This window comes from Pelodiscus sinensis, chromosome 1 (genome assembly GCF_049634645.1).
Source record: "Pelodiscus sinensis isolate JC-2024 chromosome 1, ASM4963464v1, whole genome shotgun sequence".
NCBI lineage: Eukaryota > Metazoa > Chordata > Testudines > Trionychidae > Pelodiscus > Pelodiscus sinensis.
In genome coordinates, this window is record NC_134711.1 from 132,854,107 (window position 1) to 132,875,679 (window position 21,573).

A 21,573-nucleotide genomic window follows, 5' to 3' on the forward strand; every position below is an offset into this window, starting at 1 on the left:
GAACGTTAGTTCAAACTAACTTTCATAGGCGCTACACTAGCACTCCGTTAGTTCGAATTTAATTCGAACTAGCGGAGCGCTTAGTTCGAACTAGGTAAACCTCATTCCACGAGGATTAAGCCTAGTTCGAACTTACTAGTTCGAATTAAGGGCTGTGTAGACCCTTAATTCGAACTAGTGGGAGGCTAGCCCTCCCCAGCTTGCCCTGGTGGCCACTCTGGGCACCACCAGGGAAACTCTATGCCCCCCTCCCGGCCCCGGCCCCCTTAAAGGGCCACGGGCTGGCTACGGTGCCCGTGCCAGGTGCAAGCCTGCCAGCACCCAGCCAGCAGACCCTGCACCTGGCATGGATCGAGCCACCCTCCCAATGCCCCCCAGCCCTCCCCCTCTTCCCGGGACCAGGCTGGCGGCTCCCGGGAGCTTTCCCGGGACCGCAAGAGGCGGGCACCCGCCTGGGCTAGTGCGGACATCGTGGACCTCATCCACGACCTCTGCACTAGGCACAGGAAAGTGGCCAGCTAGGGCAGGACAGTTGCCAGCTTGGCCACCCAGGAGCAGGTGTGCATGAAAATCAAGGGGGTCCACTGAGACCCCCGACCCTGAGCCCTGAGCTTACAATGGCCGTCCTGGGTCAGACCAAAGGTCCATCTAGCCCAGTAGCCTGTCTGCCGACAGCGGCCAACCCTAGGGACCCTGGAGGGGATGGACCGAAGACAGTGACCAAGCCATTTGTCTCGTGCTATCCCTCTCCAGCCTTCCACAAACCTTGGGCAGGGACACCACTCCTACCCCCTGGCTAATAGCACTCCATGGACCCAACCTCATGGTCCCTTTAAACTCTGTTCTAGTTCTAGCCTTTGCAGCCTCCTGCAGCAAGGAGTTCCACAGGTTGACTCTTTGCTTTGTTAAGAACAACTTTCTGTTACTAGTTTGAAGCCTGCTACCCATTCCTTTCCTTTGGTGTCCTCTAGTCCTTCTTTATGGGAATTAATGAAGAACTTTTCAGTATGCACCCTCTCCACCCAACTCCTGCTTTTAGAGACCTCTATCCTGTCCCCCCTCCGTCTCCTCTTTTCTAAGCTGAAAAGTCCCAATCTCTTTAGCCTCTCTTCATATGGGACCTGTTCCCAACCCCTGATCATTATAGTTGCCCTCCCCTCTCCCAGCCTCTCTCTTCCCCTCGCCCACCTCCTTTTCCCAGTCTCCCCCAGTTTTGTTCAATAAAGACAGGTTCCATTTTTGAACACAATTGTCCTTTATTTTGTACATCAAGAAAAAGGGCTAGGGAAGGGTAAGTGGAAGGAGGTGAGGGAGGAATGGGGTACAAGCCCCGATGGGGAGGACTGGGCTGGCTCTGCGGGCTTCTGGGGGTGGAAGCTCTCCTGCAGCCCCCCAATTGCCCCCTCTCCCCAGATGGCAGCCTGCGGCAAGTGCAGCCGGGCTGATGGCCGAGTGGTGTGATGTGCCCAGTGTGGGTACTCCGGGCACTCCAAGCCAGGACTGCTTTGCAAACGGGGCACCCCTTAGAACTGTCTGTCCGGGGTGGGGGTCGGGACCCTTTAAGGGCAGCCCTCGGCTAGCCTGAGACAGCATCTCCACGCTCTAAGTCCTCCTCTGATGCCCTGCCAACACTGCTTCCGGCCATCCTTAAGCCCGGTTCAGGGTCCACTTAATGTGGACATGCTAGTTCGAATTAGCAAAACGCTAATTCGAACTAGTTTTTAGTTCTAGACGCGTTAGTTCGAATTAGCTTAGTTCGAATTAACTAATTTGAACTAAGTTAGTTCGAACTAGCGCTGTAGTGTAGACGTACCCTTTGATAGCAGCGAAGCTCCAGTCAGTATCGAGAACCTGAAGAAACAGTCCATTAAAAGTTATCCCTTAGTTCTGAGTATTCCCTCTGTAGGAATAATTTGCTGGGTTGCTATCATCCAATGTTCTTCCGTTCAAACATGGTGGATAAAACCAAGGAGAGAAGAAACAGCTGATGTATAAACACAACCCCCTCCCCAAACAGCTGTCAGTGCCCCTCCCTTCTGCCCTGCAGCCCCCCTGCTATTCCAGACATAGGTTCCCCATACAGCTTTGCCAAAGCCCTTCAGTCGTTTCTAGCTGTCCCCCCCGCTACCCCTATCCTGAGGTCTGAAGTGTGGAGTGCAATCCTTGCCATGATTTACCTGTCACTCATGCCTATCATAACCTGTCATGCTCATTTCTGTGATATTCGCTCATGCCACCTTTTCCATTGCCAATTTACTCTTCCTCAGATGCATTATCTGCCGCTCCCCCTTTCCATTAGCCCCTCTGTGCAGCTTATATGCTTTTCACAGCCCGACACCAACAGGAATTTAGCCTGAGAAACAGAGACGTAACTAGGCATTTTAAAATCTGGGGTAAGCAAGTACATTTGTATCCCCTCCCTTTTCCCCCCCATAATTGTTTTAGGGTGACCGTATTTCTCTAACGTAAAAATGGGATGTTGGGTGAGCAGCAATGCCAGGTAGCATGGTCTTACCCATATGGAGTCATCATTTGCTGTTTGCCCTGGTTTTGCACCCTGGGCCACTGCCCTGCTCAGTCTGCCCTGGTTATGGCCTTGTTGGTCAGCGCCTTCCATTCACAGGGACTGCGCTTATTGCTTTAAATTGAAAGAGGGAAATAAAGAGGCAGAGACAAATGGAAAAGGATATAAAAAGTAGCAGAAATAGAGAAAAAAACCTCTCACACATATACCAGAGAGAAGGGTCCTTTTCTTTTACATAAATAACACTAATGTATTCCACAACCTAATTACATTAAAAGCTAAGCATTAGGTACTTGCTGCCCACTCTATTAACCTCATTTAGCATGGACACCCTGACAATTATTTTCCTATTTTTTTCCACCTCTTTCCCTCCCCACTGCCTCTCTTTCTCTGCTATTTATTTGTCCCCTTAACCTCTTAACTCCAGTCATCTGAAGGAGTGGGTTGTGTTCACGAAAGCTCATGACACCATCTACATGTTTTGTTAGTCTCTAAGGTGCTGCAGAACTATTTGTTGTTTTCTAAGTTTTTTCAGTTACAGACTCACCCAGCTACCCCTCTAAGATTCATATTCTCCAATAATCACCCCCAAACATTACAGTATTGCTGTTGGAGAAGGAATGGGGTGGACCAATACTGGAGTGCCGTAGTACTTTTTATAAGTGATAGATAGACAGATTAGATGGATTGCAGGATGCAAATAAATGGGGAGGGAGGGAGACATGCCGGGGAGAGAGAGGGCTTGAAGAGGGACAGACAAAGAGGGGAGATATCAGCCTGTAACACACAGTTGCTGCTTCCAGGCCTCCCCTTCTCTTTTTGCTACTAGGCCTGGTTGCCCTGACAACGTCAATCAGGAAAAATTAGGCTTGTGCCCTAGATGCTAAGAAGGAGCCTTTTCCAATTAGGGCAATCAAAGAAGAAGAGGCCTGGAGAATTGAGAGGGAAAAAGAACCTCAGATGACCTTCTGGTCAATGTCACGTTTCACTCGTAGCAGAGAGTGGCATTCGGAAAGCGGTCAGTATCGTCACTCTGAGGGCGGCCTCACTTTGACTGTGGTTTCCTGGCAAGCCCTGTGCAAGGCTCTGCAGACCTCATGCTTGTTTACATGTTGCTGGGTGCTTCTTTCCGTCATTATAGAAATGTGCAGTGTCGGTGCAGTGGTAATGCTCTTTGGGTTTAGGTATTCTGCTAACTCACTTTGTCTGAAAACAGGGAGAGCTCTCTCTCCCTCTGGTTTGTTCTGCTGGCATCCTTTTTGCTCTCATTCTTCCACATCCATTTTTTTCTCTACATGTCCTTCTTTCTATTATCACTTCTCTCCTCTCCACTTCCACCCCCTCCTCTGTTCCTCCTTTTCCTTCTCCACCTCCTTCTGATTCAACTATTCTTATTTTTCCCCTTTTCTTTCTTCCCCTCCTTTATTCTTTCTCCTTTTATCTCCCTATTATTCTCTCTTCTGCTTGTCTGCTCTTCCACACTCTGTCTCTAATCACCATGCTGTCTAAGTACTAGGATCTTTTCCCTCTCCTCTCCTCTGTCTGTCCATTATCCTTTCTCTTCCTTGCCATGTTTCCCTGTTCTCCCTCAACAATGGAAGTTACTATATTTTCCAGGGAAAGCACAAGTCCCTACACACAAACTCTCTCGGTCAGGCCCAGCCTTAGGGCAAGGTGAGCAAGCAGGGGCAGATGACAGTTTCGCGGGGCCCTGGGCATCATAATTCCGCGGGGCCCCCCCTTTGCTACGGCGCATGCGCGGGGCTTTCTGAAGCACGGGGCCTGGGGCGACTGCCCCGTTCGCCCTGCCCTATATCCGCCCCTGTGAGCAAGACAGTTGCCTTGGTCCCCACACCTTCAGGGCCCTCCGCCCGGCCACCTGGCAGCTTGCTCACTGCCCTGGCTGGGAGCTGCCCGGCCACACAGTGCAGCCAACCACAACATGCTGCCTTGGGCCCCGCAAACTCTTTGGCCTGGCCTACTCTGAGTACATCTACACAGCAGCGTTATTTTGGAATAACTGATGTTTATTCCAAATAAACAGCGTGTCTACACTGCCAGCCTTTATTTCAAAATAATCTCGAGCTAGAGGACTTCTTACTCCGACTACAGTAACCCTCATTTTACAAGGAGTAAGGGAAGTCAAAGGAAGATTGTTCTTCCTTCAGGTTCCTGCTGTGTAGACAGTGCCTAATGCTGAAATAAGCTATTTTGACTTACGAGTGTGTGAAGACACATGACATGCTCCTGACCCCAGGGTGGGACACAGCAGGACGCCCTCCCTTCACAAGCCCCCTCTATACAGAGACAGGGGACATCTCCTCCCCAACACACACCCACACTATATACAGCACAGGGGCATGGATGTAGTCCCGGGGCAGCTCACACTCCTGGGGATAGCAGGACATCCCGAACATGGCCTCTGTGCAAGCACATCGGCTCTGATGGTGCGGAGACCTGTCGTCCTCACCTTGCAGAGAGGGGCTGGGCTTCACCCTGTGTCTCCAGGGAGAACTGACCACTTCTCTTGTTTCTCCACAACCACACCAGCTGTGAGTGCAGGGCGCACCACCCCGCCTGGGACATCCTCCCGTACAGTGGAGCACCTGGGGGCACTGAGAGCCCTGCACCGCACCCTTGACCACTGGGTGCAGGAAGACCTGCAGCTCTGGCAGGAGCAGCTTGCCCAGGGCCATGCCATCTATGAGCACCTGCAGACCCTGGTGCAGAGCTTGCTGCTTCCTGCTGCTCCAACCTCTGCTGCCTCCCCAGCTCCTCCTCCCACTCCTTCTCCTCCTCCCACTTCTTCCTCCACACCCTTCCCACCCCCCCAGGGACGCCGAGGCCCCTGCACCTGCGGTGCTGGGAGACAGTTGGACTGGCGAGACCTCCAACCCTGAGCCCTGAGTTTCTCCTCCCCCTGCTTCCCCCTGCCAGCTCCCTCCTCCCAGGTTTCCCCCTCCCCTCTCCCACTCTTCCTCCTCCCCTCTCCCACCTTCTTTCCCCAGTTTCACCTCAGTTTCATTCCCCCTCACCCCAGTTTTGTTCAATAAAGAGGCTTTGTTGTAATGAACACGTGTCTTTTATTGTACAGCAGGAAGGGGGGTTAGGGAGGGGTAAGTGGAAGGATGTGAGGGAGGAATGAGGCACAAGCCCCCAGTGGGGCACACCAGGGAGACTGTTACTGCCTGCAGAATGTGCTTCCAGGCTCACAGCAACATGTCCAGGAGAAGCACCAGAGTGCCCAGGGGCGGCTCTGGCTCCATATTGCAGAGTGCTGTGGTGTACTGAGTGCGGGCAATCAGAGCTTACAGAGAAAGAAAATGCTTTGCTGTCCCTCAGGGAGCTAGGCAAGCAAGCAGGGAAACCTGAGAACTGGCTGTCCAGGGGGGTCCCTTCAAGCACAGGTCTCAGATAGTCTCAGGCAGCAGCCACGCAAGGTAACTCCTGAGCTGATGCCCTGCCAGAACAGGTTCCGGATGGCCTTAAATGCAATTCAGCATCCTATCAGTGTGGATGCACTATTTTGAAATGCATTTAGTGTCTAGACATATAATTTCAAAATAAGATATTTCGAAATAATGCTGTAGTGTAGACATACCCTCTCTCTCTCTCTCTCTAGCTAGCTGCCATCTCTGAACACAGTGCAACATTAGTGTATAGGGAGCTTTTTACACAAAGCATCATAATTTTATTGCTATAGATTTTCATGGCACCAATAGCATGCTAAATCCTCACCCCTCCTTTCTAAAATGCTATTTGGAGTTAAATAATAGAAGCCATCAAAATTGGAGCCGAACATTTTCTGCCCTCCTGAGGAATGTTTTGGGGGTTTGTATCTGTGAAACGTAAGAAGGGCTGTGCTCAGACTCATACACACATATGCCTTTTAAGAGGAGAAAGGAAACTGTCTTATCTAAATTTCCAGTGAAGTCACAAAACTGTGCAGGGTCACAAGACTGTTTTTTATTTTTTTTGTGCTTATTATGGACTTGGGCGGGGTCTTGACTGGCTCACTCGCACCTCCCACAGAAGCCATAAATAGATTGCTCTAAAGCAGCTTCTAAGCAGAGAGATATTGCAAATTGCACAGAGCAAAAAAAATTACAGCGACCTTTTCAGATATTCTGTTGTGGGAAACAATTACACAGCATCTAAGGGATCTTCAGCGACTTCGTTAAGAAGGGGGCAGTGGTGTTGCAGTGTCTTCGAGGCATTTGCCAAGGACCATGGAGAGCAAAAAGGTAACAGCAGATCTTTTCCTCCTACCATTTATATTTTAACCTATTTGAATGCCGTTGCATGTGTTCATCCATCATTTATAAACTCTGGGTTAATGCTACCCAATTTGTCTGGTTTGTGAAACCTTTGGCCTCTTGTTGAAAATGTTTTGAACCATAAGGCAACCCTTTGCAGAATGTGGCTTTCTAGATAACATCATGGTGTTTGATTATTATTACTCTGGGTTTTACTACTTTCTGTTGTTGTGTTGAGAAGATGAAAGCTCTAAAATCAAGCACTAAACTTGCATGTGCGATTATTATTTAAGGATGGGACTGAGAATGCACATTAGGGGGAGGTGAAGACATTTATGTAGGATTGTTGCAAGTCATGGCATTCGGTTGTTCATATTTTTAGGGTTGTAGTTTTTAAAAGTATTACTTTCCTTGTCGTCGTTTTATTTGGCATGAGATCTGTTGTGCTGGCCGAAGAGGAGCCATTTGTCTTCAGGTTGACCAGGAGGACAATGTGTTCATGATAAGAATTTGACAATTCCTCTAGGTTTTTGAAATGAATAGCCTTTGGATTTCAACCAAGAGAACATGGCAGGCTTAGTCCCGCTCACAACACTGAGCCAGCAGGCTAGAGAGCCTTTGTGGACAGTATTATTGATGTGTGTCTATGTGTGCTGTGCGTATTAATGAGTGAACTAATTAATTGCATGTGTTTAAAAGCATCAAGGAAAAAATCAGGCAATGGTGGCTGGGGAAGAGAAAGTGAGGAAGGTTGAGTGTCATTAAATAACTGATTGATATCCTCATTGAAGAATATCTAGGGGTTACTACTATTTTAGGGATATTCATATAGCCATCAGCTTATAAAGCCAACCCTTTCTTTCCCTTTTTCCTGGGAGAAGAGGACAGTGTGAGGGCATGAGGGAGGGAGCTCTGAACAAGCATCCCAGTCAAGGTCGTTAAAGGAGAGTAAAGAAGTGGCCCCAGTTGAGGTCACTGAGTGATACATCAATGGGTTTCCAGCCAGTAAAAAAAGAGAACACTGAGGGGAAATGTCAGATACCCTTGTCGCCAGTTGTGAGAGGGAGGGGTATGGGTGGGATTTTGAATTCCCCGCCAGTGTCTAATCCTCAACCCTGCCACCATGGTTTGTGTAGATCCCGGCCTGGTATTTCTGAGCTCTTTGGCTGGAGAGAATACACAACAGATCATAGTCCAACTCGCTATAGGATTGGATGGGGTGAGACCATGTAATGTATGCTGGAGGGTGAGACTGGCTGTGCAACACTAAGTAATAGATGAGAAAAGGCAGGAGGCAGGGAACATGGTATAGAACACAGGAGAGCTATACTATATATAGTATGTGTGTATGTACTATGTGAGCAAAGTATGCCTATGCTGTGTAGGGCCCTGACGGGTCCGGTGGAGTTGGAGACCAGGCCTGGATATTGAGTAAGACATGACAATGCAAGATACTCTTTTGGTTAAAGCACTGAACTGAAAAAATGGTTTTGTTCCCACACACACTGTAACAGTTCTCTGTACCTCGGTTCCTCATCTGTAACATGGAGGGAATAATAATTCTTACCTCATAAAGGTGTTGTGAGGATAAATCCATTCAAATAGGCAAGGCCGTCTTGGAGGAGCGGGGGGCACGGGGCCTGGGCAACCCCTTCCCCAGTGCCCCAGGCATAGGGCCAAGAGTAGCCTTTCACCCATAGGACTGTCCCTGTCCCCATTCCACCCTTTCCCCCAAGCTTTGCTCCTGCTCTGCCCCTTCCTGCCCCGACCCACCTCCTTGCCCAAAGCCCCCTCCCCGAGTGATGCGCAGGGCAGCAGCAGGAGTCAGCCCTCCTCCACCTCTATACACCACTATGGTGGGAGCCACAGTGGCCTGGCAGCGTGAGCCACTCAACCCCACGGCCTTCTCCCAGCCCACTGAGCTCTTGAATTCACTGTGGCCATGGTGAAATGGAGCTCAGCAGGCTGGGAAAGGGTGACAGGTTGGAGCCGAGCAAGCTGCCTGGTTGCTCTAGCTCCTGCCACTGCAGTGAGTGGGAGTAGGAGGGCTCCCCATGCCAGACCCCTCCCCTAATGTAATCCCTTGGGTCCCACCCATAGGATGGTTGAGGTGGCTGCCGTGGGACCCCACAAAGTGCAGGGCCTATGGACTCTGCATAGATGTGAGGCAGTGACGTGCTAACCAGTGCCCCTTGAAAACCTCTGCATCCAACAACCTTCTAAGTGGCACTAAGCTAGCCCAGGCCTTTTCAGAACCCATTGGCCCCCAGGGAATGAGAGTGCTAAATGTGAGTCTTCTCTATCTCTGCATGGAAGGGACCAGTTCTGACTTGGTAGCACTCCCAGTCTGTGTTGGCCCCAGGAGAGGGAATCAGAAATTGGGAGTGGTGGTACTACACTAGTCTCCATGGGGTTCCCAGTCCTCATTGGTCTTAGACAGTGACAACTTGGACTTGGAATGCACATTGTTCACACCTTTGGTAGTGATCCCAGCGAATGAGAAACCAGGGTAGGGTATTAAGGATGGAACTACATAAGTGTTGCCAGCTTAAAGCATTGAAAAATTATGAGTCAGCACCCCAAAACTGGCATTTTAAACAATGAAAAATGTTGGACATTTTATATTTGGTATCTGGTTTCTGAACCCTTAGAGTTCCCATGGGTCCCAGCTTTGGTCAGCATCCACAGACTGGGAGAGGGCGGCAAGTTGGAGCGGAGCAGGAAATGTACTTTTTACTTTAAAGAAAATTGAGATCCTGATATAATCACGTGACTCCTGGAGCTGAGGCTTTAAGAAATACATGAAATATTCAGAGACTTGCAAAAAACATCACAAGAGCTGGCAATCTGCCATGCAGAATTCTAATGCCACCAGTCCTTGGTGCAGGAAGTAAGATCCCAGGATGGGCAAAGAAATCCAGGTCTCCTGCATGGCTGTGCAGAGAACTAATCTCTGAGGGCACTAAGGGTGAATCTATACTGCACCGTTATTTCAAGATAACAGTGAGAGCACCTACACAGCCACTCCGTTATTTTGAAATAAGTTCGAAATAACAGACACCTTATTCTGACTTCTGTAAACCTCATTCCACGTGGAATAACGCCTATTCTGAAATAGCTATTTCAAAATAAGGTGTGTGTAGACGCATCACTGCTGCTATTTTGAAATAGCCCCTCTCCAGGGCCATTCTAAGTTATTCCTCACCACTGCCTCCTGGGGCTCTAAATTGAGATAGCACATCTACATTAGGGAAGCCTGCCACGGACTAATTTTGAGGCTTCCCTGCAGTGTAGACGTGCTATTTTGAAAGAAGCTATTTCACAATAACTGTTCCGGAATATCTTATTCTGAAATAGCCATGCAGTGTAGACATACCCTAGATGTGTTCTCCACTGAAACAAAGATATTAATCCCAGGAGTACTGAGACTTACATTGATTTTCTAAGTCACGTGACATGGGAAATATTTAAAAAACATGCCGGGGGCAGAAGCTACTTCTCAATGAAGCATATTAACCACAAATAACAGCTAGTAACTTGTATAGCCAATTAAGAAGATGCAAATAGAGGATGGAGGTTAGGTGTGTAACTGGCACCTCTGACAAACGAGATAAGCATCCTGCCGCTAAAGCATCCTGCCGCTAATTCAATATCTGTCAATGACTGTCTATGAACCTCAGCAGGTATCTGAACTTCTCGGAACAGGTCATCCTGCAATGGCTTGTTGAGCTGCTGCTGGGGCTCCACCAATTCATGTTTGCTACATCTTTTTTGCATTGTTGCTGATTGGGTGGGCATGCCTTCTATCTGTCAGCACAGGGACACTCACAGTGGCATTCTGGGTATCCTCAAAACATGCAGCCACCAGTGTCCTGCTTGGATTTGCTGAGATGTTTTCTGTTCTGCTGGTAGAGTGGATTATTGAAATATCTCTGCCACATGATCTTTGTGTAGAGCTTAGTGCTGTTACTGTGGCAAGTTCCTAGCCAATTTCGTTTTATTTCTGACCCCATGCAATCAGGAAGTGGCAGGTTCCCTGTCGTATGACAAGGCTGAGTATACATATACTCCCATGATTAGCATTATATTCAGTGTTCCTGGCCCTTGTTGGCCCAGAGAAATGAAACTGAGACTCTTCTGCGTGACCCATAGAAGGTACTAGACCTGGCTTCTGAGGAACTCTTAGCTGAGATTGTGTTAAAAAGAAAAACAATGTGTATGGAAAATATGAAAAAAAAAAAATTCAATGAATGATTTTTCCCTTCTCTCTCTTCAGAAAATTACTTGTCCCCTTCTCTGTGCTGTTTCCATTGCGGCCATTGGATCGCTCCAGTTTGGGTACAACACGGGTGTCATCAATGCTCCTGAGAAGGTGAGAGAGAGAGAGAGAGAGAGAGAACACACCTTCTGGGCTTTGCGGTGTCTGGGTGGCCTCATTGCTTCAATAGAGCTCATCCTGTCTTGGAAGATGGTGCTGAGGATGAGCTTCAGGTATGGGGGGTGGAGAGAAAAGGTTGTTGAGGCACTCCTGGGTGAATGGTTTATCACTCCTATTTGAAGTGCAAAGGGCAATAAGAGGGGAGAGCCAAACTGGAATGTAGACATAGTGGAGATATTAGAACCAGGGAAAGGGAAGGACTGAGCAAATGGAGTGTTTGGGTGGACCCTATAATCTTCAGACCAATCCAAATCTCTATCTAGATTCCATCTTTTAAAAAAAAATACTTTGGAGGACATCCCCACCAAATGATGTGTCCCTGCTGCCAGCCTTAAAACCACAGAAAACTTCTCACCCGTCCCTATTGATCTGGATGAAGCACACTGGCAGGTGTGGGGGCTGTTCTGAGTCACAGAGGACTGTTCTTCTGAGTCACAGAACAGCCCTTGCAGAGGTTCGAGGGTACAGCCGAGAGCTGAAAGAGAGCTGCATGAGATTATAGTTGCCCCTGTTGCTCATCTGAAGAAGTGGGTTTTCCCCATGAAAGCTCTTGATACTATGTATGTATTTGTTAGTCTCTACGGTGCCACAGGACTACTCATTGGCTGTGTCTAGACTGCATCCCTTTTCCGTAAAAGGGATGCAAATTAGACACATTGCAATTGCAAATGAAGCGGGGATTTAATTCCCCCCCACTTCATTTGCAATTACGATGTGTCTAATTTGCATCCCTTTTACAGAAAAGGGATGCAGTCTAGACACAGCCATTGTTTTTAAAGTTACAGACTAACAGGTCTCCTGTTGGGATTTGTCTCTCAAACTTTCTCCTGAGTCTATCTGTCTACCTACAGGGAGTTTTGTAGCAGATGTGTCTGTCTGGGGAAATTCCAAGCAAGCAATCTGCAAATTACACCACCAAGAAAAAAAAAAGAAATGAAAAAATACAGGGTTTTTTTTCTTGTAAATCAGATGAGCTAAACCCCAAAAGTGAGTCATGTCTACCACATCCACCCTGTCTCCAGGAATACAGATGTCATAACCAGAAAAGGGTGAGGGGAAAAGGGTGTGTGTTCAAACTAGCATCTTGCTGCCCCCTGCTGGGAGCACATGATGTGAAACTAATTATCAGCTCAGGACCAGCAATACTTCGTAATCAGCCAGGGTGTCTACCCTGAAAGCAAGGGGGAAAGCCCTTGTGCCTCCCAGCTCATCCCTCCTAGTAGGCAATGCAGGATAGTTCCCTGCAGTGCTTCAGAATTTTATTCAGTCCTTGGGAAAACTATTTCACAGTCACTGCTGGGGACTGTTTCTTAAGACTATACATGTTCTCAAAATTTGTTAGAAAACGTTTCCCTTTGCTCATTGTAGCCCCACTGCTGCTATTACTCCTCACTCAGACCTACCACTCCCTTGAATATCCTTCTTGCTGTGTGTCCTGCTCCTTAGAGAATTAGCCTCTGACCTCCTGAATCATCTCTTGCCCAATCTCATCATACTAAGTCAGTCAGTCTCTGCATCCTCTTAATCACTTCCTACTGCTCCTCTCTGAGCTGCTGTCTCTCTCTGACAGTTTGGGTTCCTGACCCACTTAGCTTCTCTACATCCAAATTTCTGAGAGCTCTCCCCTAACACTGGCTTTGTGACAGAAGAACCCCCAACCTCATACAGATTTCCCTTCTCCCGCAGTGCAGTATTTTTTATACTAAATCCCTCTCTCCTCCTGTTTTTCCCATGCAGATTATTCAGACATTCTTCAATGAAACATTGGAGATGCGGAGAAAGATCCCAACCTCTCCCGAGCTTCTGACCTCACTGTGGTCCCTCTCCGTCGCCATCTTCTCCGTGGGTGGGATGGTTGGATCCTTCTCGGTGGGACTTTTTGTCAACCGATTTGGAAGGTACATTGGAAATGGGGTCTAAGTCACCATGGAGCTTGTTTTTCAATTATGAGATGTTGGAAGAATTAGGAGAAATTATTTCTTTTCAAAAAATTGGATCAGTGGAACAGAGGAGGAGGGTAGGCTGGGGAGAAGGGACCGACTCCTGCCAGGGCAAGGCAGAGAGAGAGGAAAAGAGACAGACAAAGGGAGTGAGGCACAAAGGAAAGGCTGAGTGGGGAGTTATGCCCCTGGGAAGGGCGATCTGGCTGGGCATATCATTTCTGCAAGTTCCTCCCTAGCATTGCCCATCAATAACCCTGGTCACTGCTAATGTCTCTCTCGGGCAGGCGGAACTCCATGCTGCTGGTAAATATCCTGGCCATTGCGGGCGGTGCTCTGATGGGCTTCTCCAAGATGGCAAAAGCAGTAGAGATGCTGATCATTGGCCGCTTCATCATTGGCCTCTTTTGTGGCCTCTCCACCGGCTTTGTGCCCATGTACATCAGTGAGATCTCACCCACGGCCTTGCGTGGTGCCTTTGGCACCCTCAACCAGCTGGGCATCGTTGTGGGCATCTTGGTGGCACAGGTAAGCCTGCTACTGCCTTTCTCAATGGGTGGTGGGGAGGGCATTGTAGGTTTTATGGGCTAACAGACTACTGCACGGGTATCATGAGGGGGGTGACACCTCATGGACTATTCTGTAGTCACCATGCGGAGGAAGGGGTTGAGTAACTAACTGCCCAAAGTACTGTAATCCTCGAGGGGGAGAGAGTACAGACTTAATTTCAACATAGGGGAGTATGTTGTAATATTTCTTTCTCTTCCTGTTCGCTGAATTAGATTTTCGGCCTGAAGGAGATCATGGGGAGTGAGAGCCTCTGGCCACTGCTTTTGAGTTTCACTATCATCCCAGCCATCCTACAGTGTGCTGCTCTGCCTTTCTGCCCTGAGAGTCCCCGTTTCCTGCTGATCAACAAGATGGAGGAAGACAAAGCACGAGAAGGTGCGCAAATACTTCTAAACGGCATCACAGGACAGTCATTGGCCATCCCAGGCACCCAGCCTGCCCAGAACGTGGAGGGATGGAAGACGGGGAGTGTTATGAGAACCTGGATCTCCTGCATGGCAGTGTAGACAGATGATCCCCAGAGAGCACCGGACCTGCCATGCGCAGTACCCCCACCCTGCACCAGATCCAGGATGTGTGTCAGACCTGGAACTGATCTAGGGTCTCCTGCATAGCAATGCAGAATCATAGAAATGTAAGAATGTAATGGACCTTGAGACATTGGCAGTCCACCTTCAGGCACCGTGTCTGGGCCAAATATACTCAGGCCATCCCTGACAGATGTTAGCCCAACATGTTCTTAAAAACCTCCAGGGACAAGGGTTCTACAACTCCCCCTGGAAGCTTACTCCAGAGCCAGAGTCGGCCCAAGCTACAGGCTGACTGGGCTACCGCCTGGGGCACCCCATTGTAGGGGGCGCCATGTGGGGCTGCTGGACCGAGCAGAGGTGGGGCCGCGCATGCACTGGTGCCTAAGGGGTTGTGCCTGCGCCGGGGCTGTGCATGCGCCGGGGCTGTGCATGTGCCGGGGCTGTGCATGTGCCGGGGCTGTGCATGTGCCGGGGCTGTGCATGCGCCGAGTGCCTGGGGGCGACACTGCACTCCCGGAGCCCAGGGCGCATGAATAGCTTGGTCCGGCCCTGTCCAGAGCCTAACTATCCTGAGAGTGAGATAGATTCTCCTAATATTTACCCTTTATCGCCCTTGCTGCATTAAGCCCATTAACTTCTTGTCCCACCTTTTTATTTGGTCCCTATCAAGGATCAGACTTACCCTTCTGGGAGCTCCCGCAACCTTCCTGAAGAGAGTAAGAAGGCCAGATGTTACACGGCCTAGTGCAGAACGATAGGGCCGAGAATCACAGGTTTGGCCTCTGCAATGCCCTCAGCCCCTCCCAGCCTTTAGAAAATGAAGTGAATGAGCCTAAGAAAGAAGTGTCTTCCTCACAGTGTCACTGAACCAAGCCTCTGCAGTACTGCTAAGTCACCCTCAGCTGAATGTGTGAAGAGAAGCAGGAATCAAATGTTGGTCTGCAGCTCAGAGGCACAGATCACTTGGCCTGATAACTACTAACACATTTAGTTCCAGGTTGAATAGTAGCCAGGGCCAGGAATAGAACCTCAATCTTTCTCACATAGCCAAGCCAACTACTAGCTTCTAGGGGGTCCCGTCTTCACAGCTCTCCCCATGGAAAGAAGGCTGGGAGCGAAACGCAAGCCGGTCATTGATTGGGGCATGTACATTGATGACACTTCATGTATTATGTGTGGTTCCTCCCTTTAGTTCTGAAGAAGCTCCGTGGTACAGATGATGTGGCCCAAGATATCCAAGAGATGAAAGAGGAGAGTGCCAAGATGTCCCAAGAGAAGAAAGCAACAGTGCCGGAGCTCTTCCGTTCACCGAGTTACCGCCAGGCCATCATCATTGCTATCATGCTCCAGCTTTCCCAACAGCTCTCTGGCATCAATGCTGTGAGTCAGCCTCTTGTTTCACTTCTTGGGCTCAATTCTCTTGCTGCTGCTTACGAGTGTCTGTCCTTGGCTTCAGCCGGAGTCAGGCAGATAGAACAGTGACCGAGTCTGGCCCCCTCATCCCCACTTCCTTCTGCTGAGATCAGTTTCTGTGACACTTTCTGCCAACAAGCGCCCCCTGAAATACTCAGCCACCCTATGACCTCCCAAGGCACCAAAAAGTTGTTATAGTTCACCTGTGGAACCAGGGCACTTGGAGTCAAGGGAGATCCCCAAAACTTTCAATGACATCAGGAACTCATTAGGCTCCGATTGTGCTTAACAGCCTTGCTCTAGCCTATCTCAGCATATCAAAGAGATGTGTAACTGGGAATAATCACATCCACCTGAAGGCTAATTTACATGAACAATAGGGAACAAAGACATTTTAAAGGGACACTTCCATTCATGGTGGAGGGGTTTTTTGGTTTTTTTTTTGTTTGTTTTTTTCCTGAACAATTATTAGACCTATGGTTTACAATGTATGGTCCTTGCATGATCATTGATTGAAACCATACCTGACTGCCTGATCAAATGCTTCTGAGCTCTTATTGGACACATGGGAGAGTGAGGCATGAAAATAAGAGACATCCTTTCAGATACCAGACTTTTAACCATATCCAATTGCTTTTTCCATTCCCAGGTGTTTTATTACTCCACGGGGATCTTCGAAAAAGCTGGTGTCAAGCAGCCAGTCTATGCCACCATTGGTGCTGGTGTGGTTAACACAGTCTTCACTGTTGTATCGGTAAGTAGTGCTGGGGAGTGGGGCTGGGGAGATTATGACTGGTGTAGATTTGGGAGACCTTCGGAAGAAATAATTGATGTTAATTAGCCTTTTATCTTCAGCCAAATTGTGGCTGATGTTTGCAGAAAAGAGAGAAAAGAGGCGCAAAGGGAAGTATGAAGGAGAAGGAGAAGAGAGTAAGGCGGAAGGAGGGATCATGAGCATAGTAGACAAAGGAAAGAGGGAGAGAAGGGGGACATAGAAAGGTGTAAGCAAGCTGTTGATAAAGGCAAAAGTCAGAGGAAGAAGAGGGGGAGGAGAGAATGGAGAAAGAGATAGAGAAACACTGAGTGAAGGAAGGGGCAGGAAGAATGTATTATTCTGTGTCCCTATCCATGTTGACTGCCACTCACCACATGAGCATTGCAGAGGTGGAGGTAAAAGGCAGATAAAGCCCTGGGGATTGGGGGTGGTGCGGAGCAAACCTTTGGCTGTTGCTTTCCTATCTAATGGTTTTCTCTCCTGCCATTTTTGCAGCTGTTCCTGGTGGAGCGTGCAGGGCGCAGGACCCTTCATTTGGTCGGTTTGGGTGGCATGGCGTTCTGTGCTGTTCTCATGACCATAGCTTTGACACTTAAGGTGAGTTGACAGCAATCAATGTGTCCAATCTCGTCCTGGGGGTAGCAGTAGAGTTGCAACATTGTTAGGGACACAGAGGTAAGCCAAGGGGATCCAAAGATAAAGGAAAGGGCATTTTCAGAAGGATTGAAGTGAGTACGGAGCCAGGGGACTCCTGAGTGTAAGGAAAGGAGACTCTGTAGCGGGGGTACAGCTGGGATTAGAGGAATATACATCCCCACACAGCAGAAACTATATAACATGAATAAGGCCATAGAGATGTTGGAGCATATATTCTGCTATCCCATGTTTGCTTGTCAAGTTACAGCTACACGTATTGTCCTCCTTGCAGGATACCTTGGACTGGATTAGCTATATCAGCATCGTTGCCATCTTTGGCTTTGTGGCCTTTTTTGAAATTGGCCCCGGTCCCATCCCCTGGTTCATCGTGGCTGAACTCTTCAGTCAAGGTCCCCGTCCTGCAGCTGTGGCAGTGGCTGGTTGCTCCAACTGGACCTCCAATTTCTTGGTGGGAATGCTCTTTCCCTATGCAGAGGTAAGGACCTAATCTGGAACGCATTGTGTTGATCTGCTACTGTTAAGGGAGCAGCCCAGTTTAAACAACATCCCAAATCCTTTGCTTTCATTTAATCAGCAAAGGGCTTCATTAGTATAACCAGTTTAGACTCCCAATTTGAGGCTACATCTAGACCGCAGGCTCCTTGCGCAAGAACTTTTATTGGAAGAGACGGTCCACAAAAACTTCTTGTGCATGAGCGCATCTACACTGCAAAGGTGCATTGAAAAAGCAACAATATGCTTTTGTGAAAGAGAGCATCCAAACTGCATGGGTGCTCTCTCGAAAGTAAGCTCTGCTTGCCATGCACAGAATGGCCACCAGGGCACCTGTGCTTTTTCCTCTCTCCTCCTTTTGCACAAAACCCCCCTCTTCCTCATCCACTCACACCTTTTTGCGAAAGAGCTCCTTCGCAAAAAGGCATTCTTCCTCGTAGAATGAGGAATACCTACACTGGAAAAACCCTTCTGTTCTTTTGATTTTTTTTGCACAAAAACGTTCTTGAGGTGTGGACTCTTCATGAGTTTTTTCAGAAAAATGGCCATGTAGTGTAGACAGCCTGGGAGCCAACATTTTTAGCTATCATGGTAGCATTCAAAGTTCAGAATCAAGCTTTAAGAAACTCTTAAAACAGGGGTGGAGAAACTTTTTGGGTTGGGGGCTACTGAGCCACAGAAAAATTGTCAGGGCAGGACCGCACTCAAGTGAGAAACGAAAGAAAAAAACCCCTCTCTGGCATGGCCCCTGACTAAGAAGGAGAAAGACACTTTCCCCCCATTCTCCTCACATACCTTGCAGATCCCAGGCTAGTAGATTTTGTGTGCTCCAGCCCCGTGGGGAAATGGCGGGGGGATTGGAGTACCAGTACAGGCTCCCCAATGCAGAGGGGGAGTCCTGAGCCTCAGGTGGCAGATCCAGGTAACCCAGGGGCCACTTCTAGCCACTGATCCTTAAGTTCCATACCCCTACCCTAAACGGTCTTGGATGTTCTTTTAAAAATGCTAGGTTAAAAGGAAATGATTGCATGTTTTGAGCTTAGGCGATAATGACCATACCTTGATTTAGGCCTATGAACGTCTCATATTATAACCTTTCCCTTCTTTCCCCACTGTAGAAATTGTGTGGCCCCTATGTCTTCATCATCTTCATTGTTTTCCTGGTCATCTTCTTTGTCTTCACCTTCTTCAAAGTCCCAGAGACCAGGGGCAGGACTTTTGAAGACATCTCCAAGGGCTTTGAAGGACAAGGAGAAGGAAGTGGCACCCTTGCAGCAGTGGAGAAAAGCCCCATGGTGGAACTGAAAGGCATAGAGTCTAAGGATGTTACCTCAAATATTTAATGCACCCCTTCTTGACCTTTTTTTCATTGTTAATAAAATAAGCAGAGAGTCTTTAAAGGACTAGGCAGAGATATTTGTCAGGAGGAAATTTAGGACATTTTAAAAATTGCTGCTATTTTATTATTCCCCTCACACCACTCCATTCCACATTTCTGCCAAGCCCTGAAAGTGTTAAGATAGTTTCCAGCGGGGAAGGGGAAGTCTCATCTGCATTCAACGCTGGAGGGCAGCAGAAGCTACAGTAAAAATAACTGCATCATCACCTGCTGTGCACTTGAGAACACCTTCAATTGCTCATAGGGATTAATGTATTTTTGCATAGTTACTACTTACGTTTTTTAAACTTATCCTTCTGTTTTGTACAGTGAGCTAAAGCAACCAAAAAACTCTGCAATCCCTTCTCACTTTTAATTCAGTTCCACTGTGTGTGTGTGTGTGTGTGTGTGTGTGTGTGTGCAGTGTTACACTGGAACTTAATGTAATAACCAAAATGCAAAAAGCCATCACGTCATATTTACTGTCTGGTAGGTGCCTCAGGAGAAGAGGACAAATCTACAAGAAATATTTTTTCCCCCTCCTTTTTCTTTTTGTATGGATAGTCTGCAAATGTAGTTTGGTCTTGGTTTATTTATTTGTGTCAATTTATGTGTAAATATTTATTTTTTTAAATATGTAAAATATGTGAAATAATGAAGCAGAAGATGTTTAAAACAGTTATTCTAAGAGATAATGCTGTAGGTTTGAGGTGCAATAAAATTAAATCAGAAATGTAGTACTAAACAGAAAAAAGGCACTCAGGTTGGTACGTGAAATGCAGCTGTTTATGCACAGCGCCATTAAAGGATATTTCTGTCCTCCAGACAGAAATTAAAAAACTTGAGTACTAGAGAGTATAAGAATGTGACTGTATTTGTATACATTCTTGTGTCCACCAAAGTTCTTACATTCTTCAGGACTTTCTGTTGGCTGTATTAAAGGTCACTAGGATTACTTGAAAATTGCAGTATTACAGCAAAAGGGCATTGATACTTGACACTATTTTCAGTCACTATTCTTGTGAAGGGTGGATGATAATTTCTAGCCAGAAGCTGACTCATTCCACCTTCTTTTCTTGAGCTTTTGCCTCTCTGTTCCTGTTTTCAAACAGAAAAGGAAGTCTAAAAGAAACAGATGGTAATTTAAAGAGATGTGAATATGATTTTTTTTCCGAAGCTGTATATGCTTCTCAGTTGTCCCTATAGATAACTTTACAAAAGCACGTAGATGAACCTTCTGAATATGGGGCATATTTCCAATACATGTATGACTCTACAATGGTAGCAATGCAGGAACAGAGGAGACCAAAGCTACTGAAACCTGATAGGCAGACAGAAAGATGTTTAGTCCACGCTAGAGGGTAAATCTGTTACAGGTGCTGGGATGTCCATTCTGGAGGCTCCAGGAAATTCTGTAATTAGAGAGAGACAGAGAGAGAGAGAGAGAATATTCTAAATATCTCTGTAGGAGCTTCTAGTTCAAACTGCAGCACAAAGCACTTCTGCATTTTTTGGACTGAAACATCCTCTGGATCCGAATTAATGGCTTGGATTCATTTGCAATAAAGCTAGAATTGCATGGCTGGTTTTGTGTCACATGCAGCAGGGAGGTCAGTATGTCTGATCTCATCATCCCATAGACGGCTAATTAAAACAAAAATGCAGCAATACTCCCAACATCATCTGAGGGCAGATCTTGGCTATGCCTTGAAGCACCATACCTATGGTTCTTTCCAGTGTATTCTCCAGAGTTTGCTCTAATCTGAAATTACTCAAGTGATGAAGTCTCCACCCCTTCCCTTGTGGGAAATGATTGCAAAGTCCAGTAAAATTTGTTGCTGGGAAATATTTCTTATGATTTAACAAGAACATTTCTTTCTTCATTCAGTTTCATCAAGTTACTCCTAGTTCTCCCCCCACCCCTTTGGACTTCCTTTCCCGTCTGTTTACATTTTCCAAAGTTTGTGGACAGTTACACTCTCCTATCTCATCATTTGGCTGAAATACACAGATTTCAGTCATTTGACTCTCCTCAAAACTCTGATCTCTGATAATTTGTGGAAGATAAAGCTTTCCATTTGTACATCTGTATGTAAGGAAAGGAAATTCTCTGCCAGCTGGGCACTAGGAGCATTCCACACTGAACATCAAGGTGTTAGTGTGATGCCTTGGACTCTCCCTCTGGCTGGCTGGCTGTCTCTTTCTCTCTCTCTCTCAATATGTTACCATTATGAGAATTTCCAATGGGTTTTGTATGCTTATTATTAATTTGTGATTGTGTTACATGTTTCTAAAATAAACATTGTGGATGTAAATATTACATATCTGCTTCTGGGTTTCTTGCCAGCCCTCATTTCAAACCAGTAACAGTACCAGTCATTTGAACACCAACAGCTCTTGCAATGCCCCTCAGCCCTGCCCTGCAGCCCCCTGCTACTCCACCCCTGGGCTCCCCTCACAGCCCTGCCAGTGCCCCTCAGCCCTGCCCTGCAGCCCCCTGTTATTCCAGAGCTGGGCTTCCTATATCACTGTGACACTCACTAGTCAATGGTAACATTTCTCCCTGTGTGTATGTCTTCTAATCTAGAAATTTACCTTGC

General features: G+C 47.5%; 1 protein-coding gene across 1 annotated transcript; it reads left to right on the plus strand.

Moving 5' to 3' along the window:
- Nucleotides 1-6,534: 6,534 nt before the first annotated feature.
- Nucleotides 6,535-21,293, plus strand: LOC102449921 (solute carrier family 2, facilitated glucose transporter member 3). The gene is made up of 10 exons (XM_075901897.1): nucleotides 6,535-6,768; nucleotides 11,057-11,152; nucleotides 12,956-13,116; nucleotides 13,446-13,686; nucleotides 13,941-14,103; nucleotides 15,451-15,638; nucleotides 16,321-16,425; nucleotides 16,942-17,043; nucleotides 17,375-17,578; nucleotides 18,714-21,293. The coding sequence occupies exons 1-10, from the start codon at nucleotides 6,754-6,756 to the stop codon at nucleotides 18,936-18,938; spliced, it is 1,500 nt and encodes a 499-aa protein (XP_075758012.1). The 5' UTR covers nucleotides 6,535-6,753; the 3' UTR covers nucleotides 18,939-21,293.
- The last annotated feature ends 280 nt before the right edge of the window (nucleotides 21,294-21,573 follow it).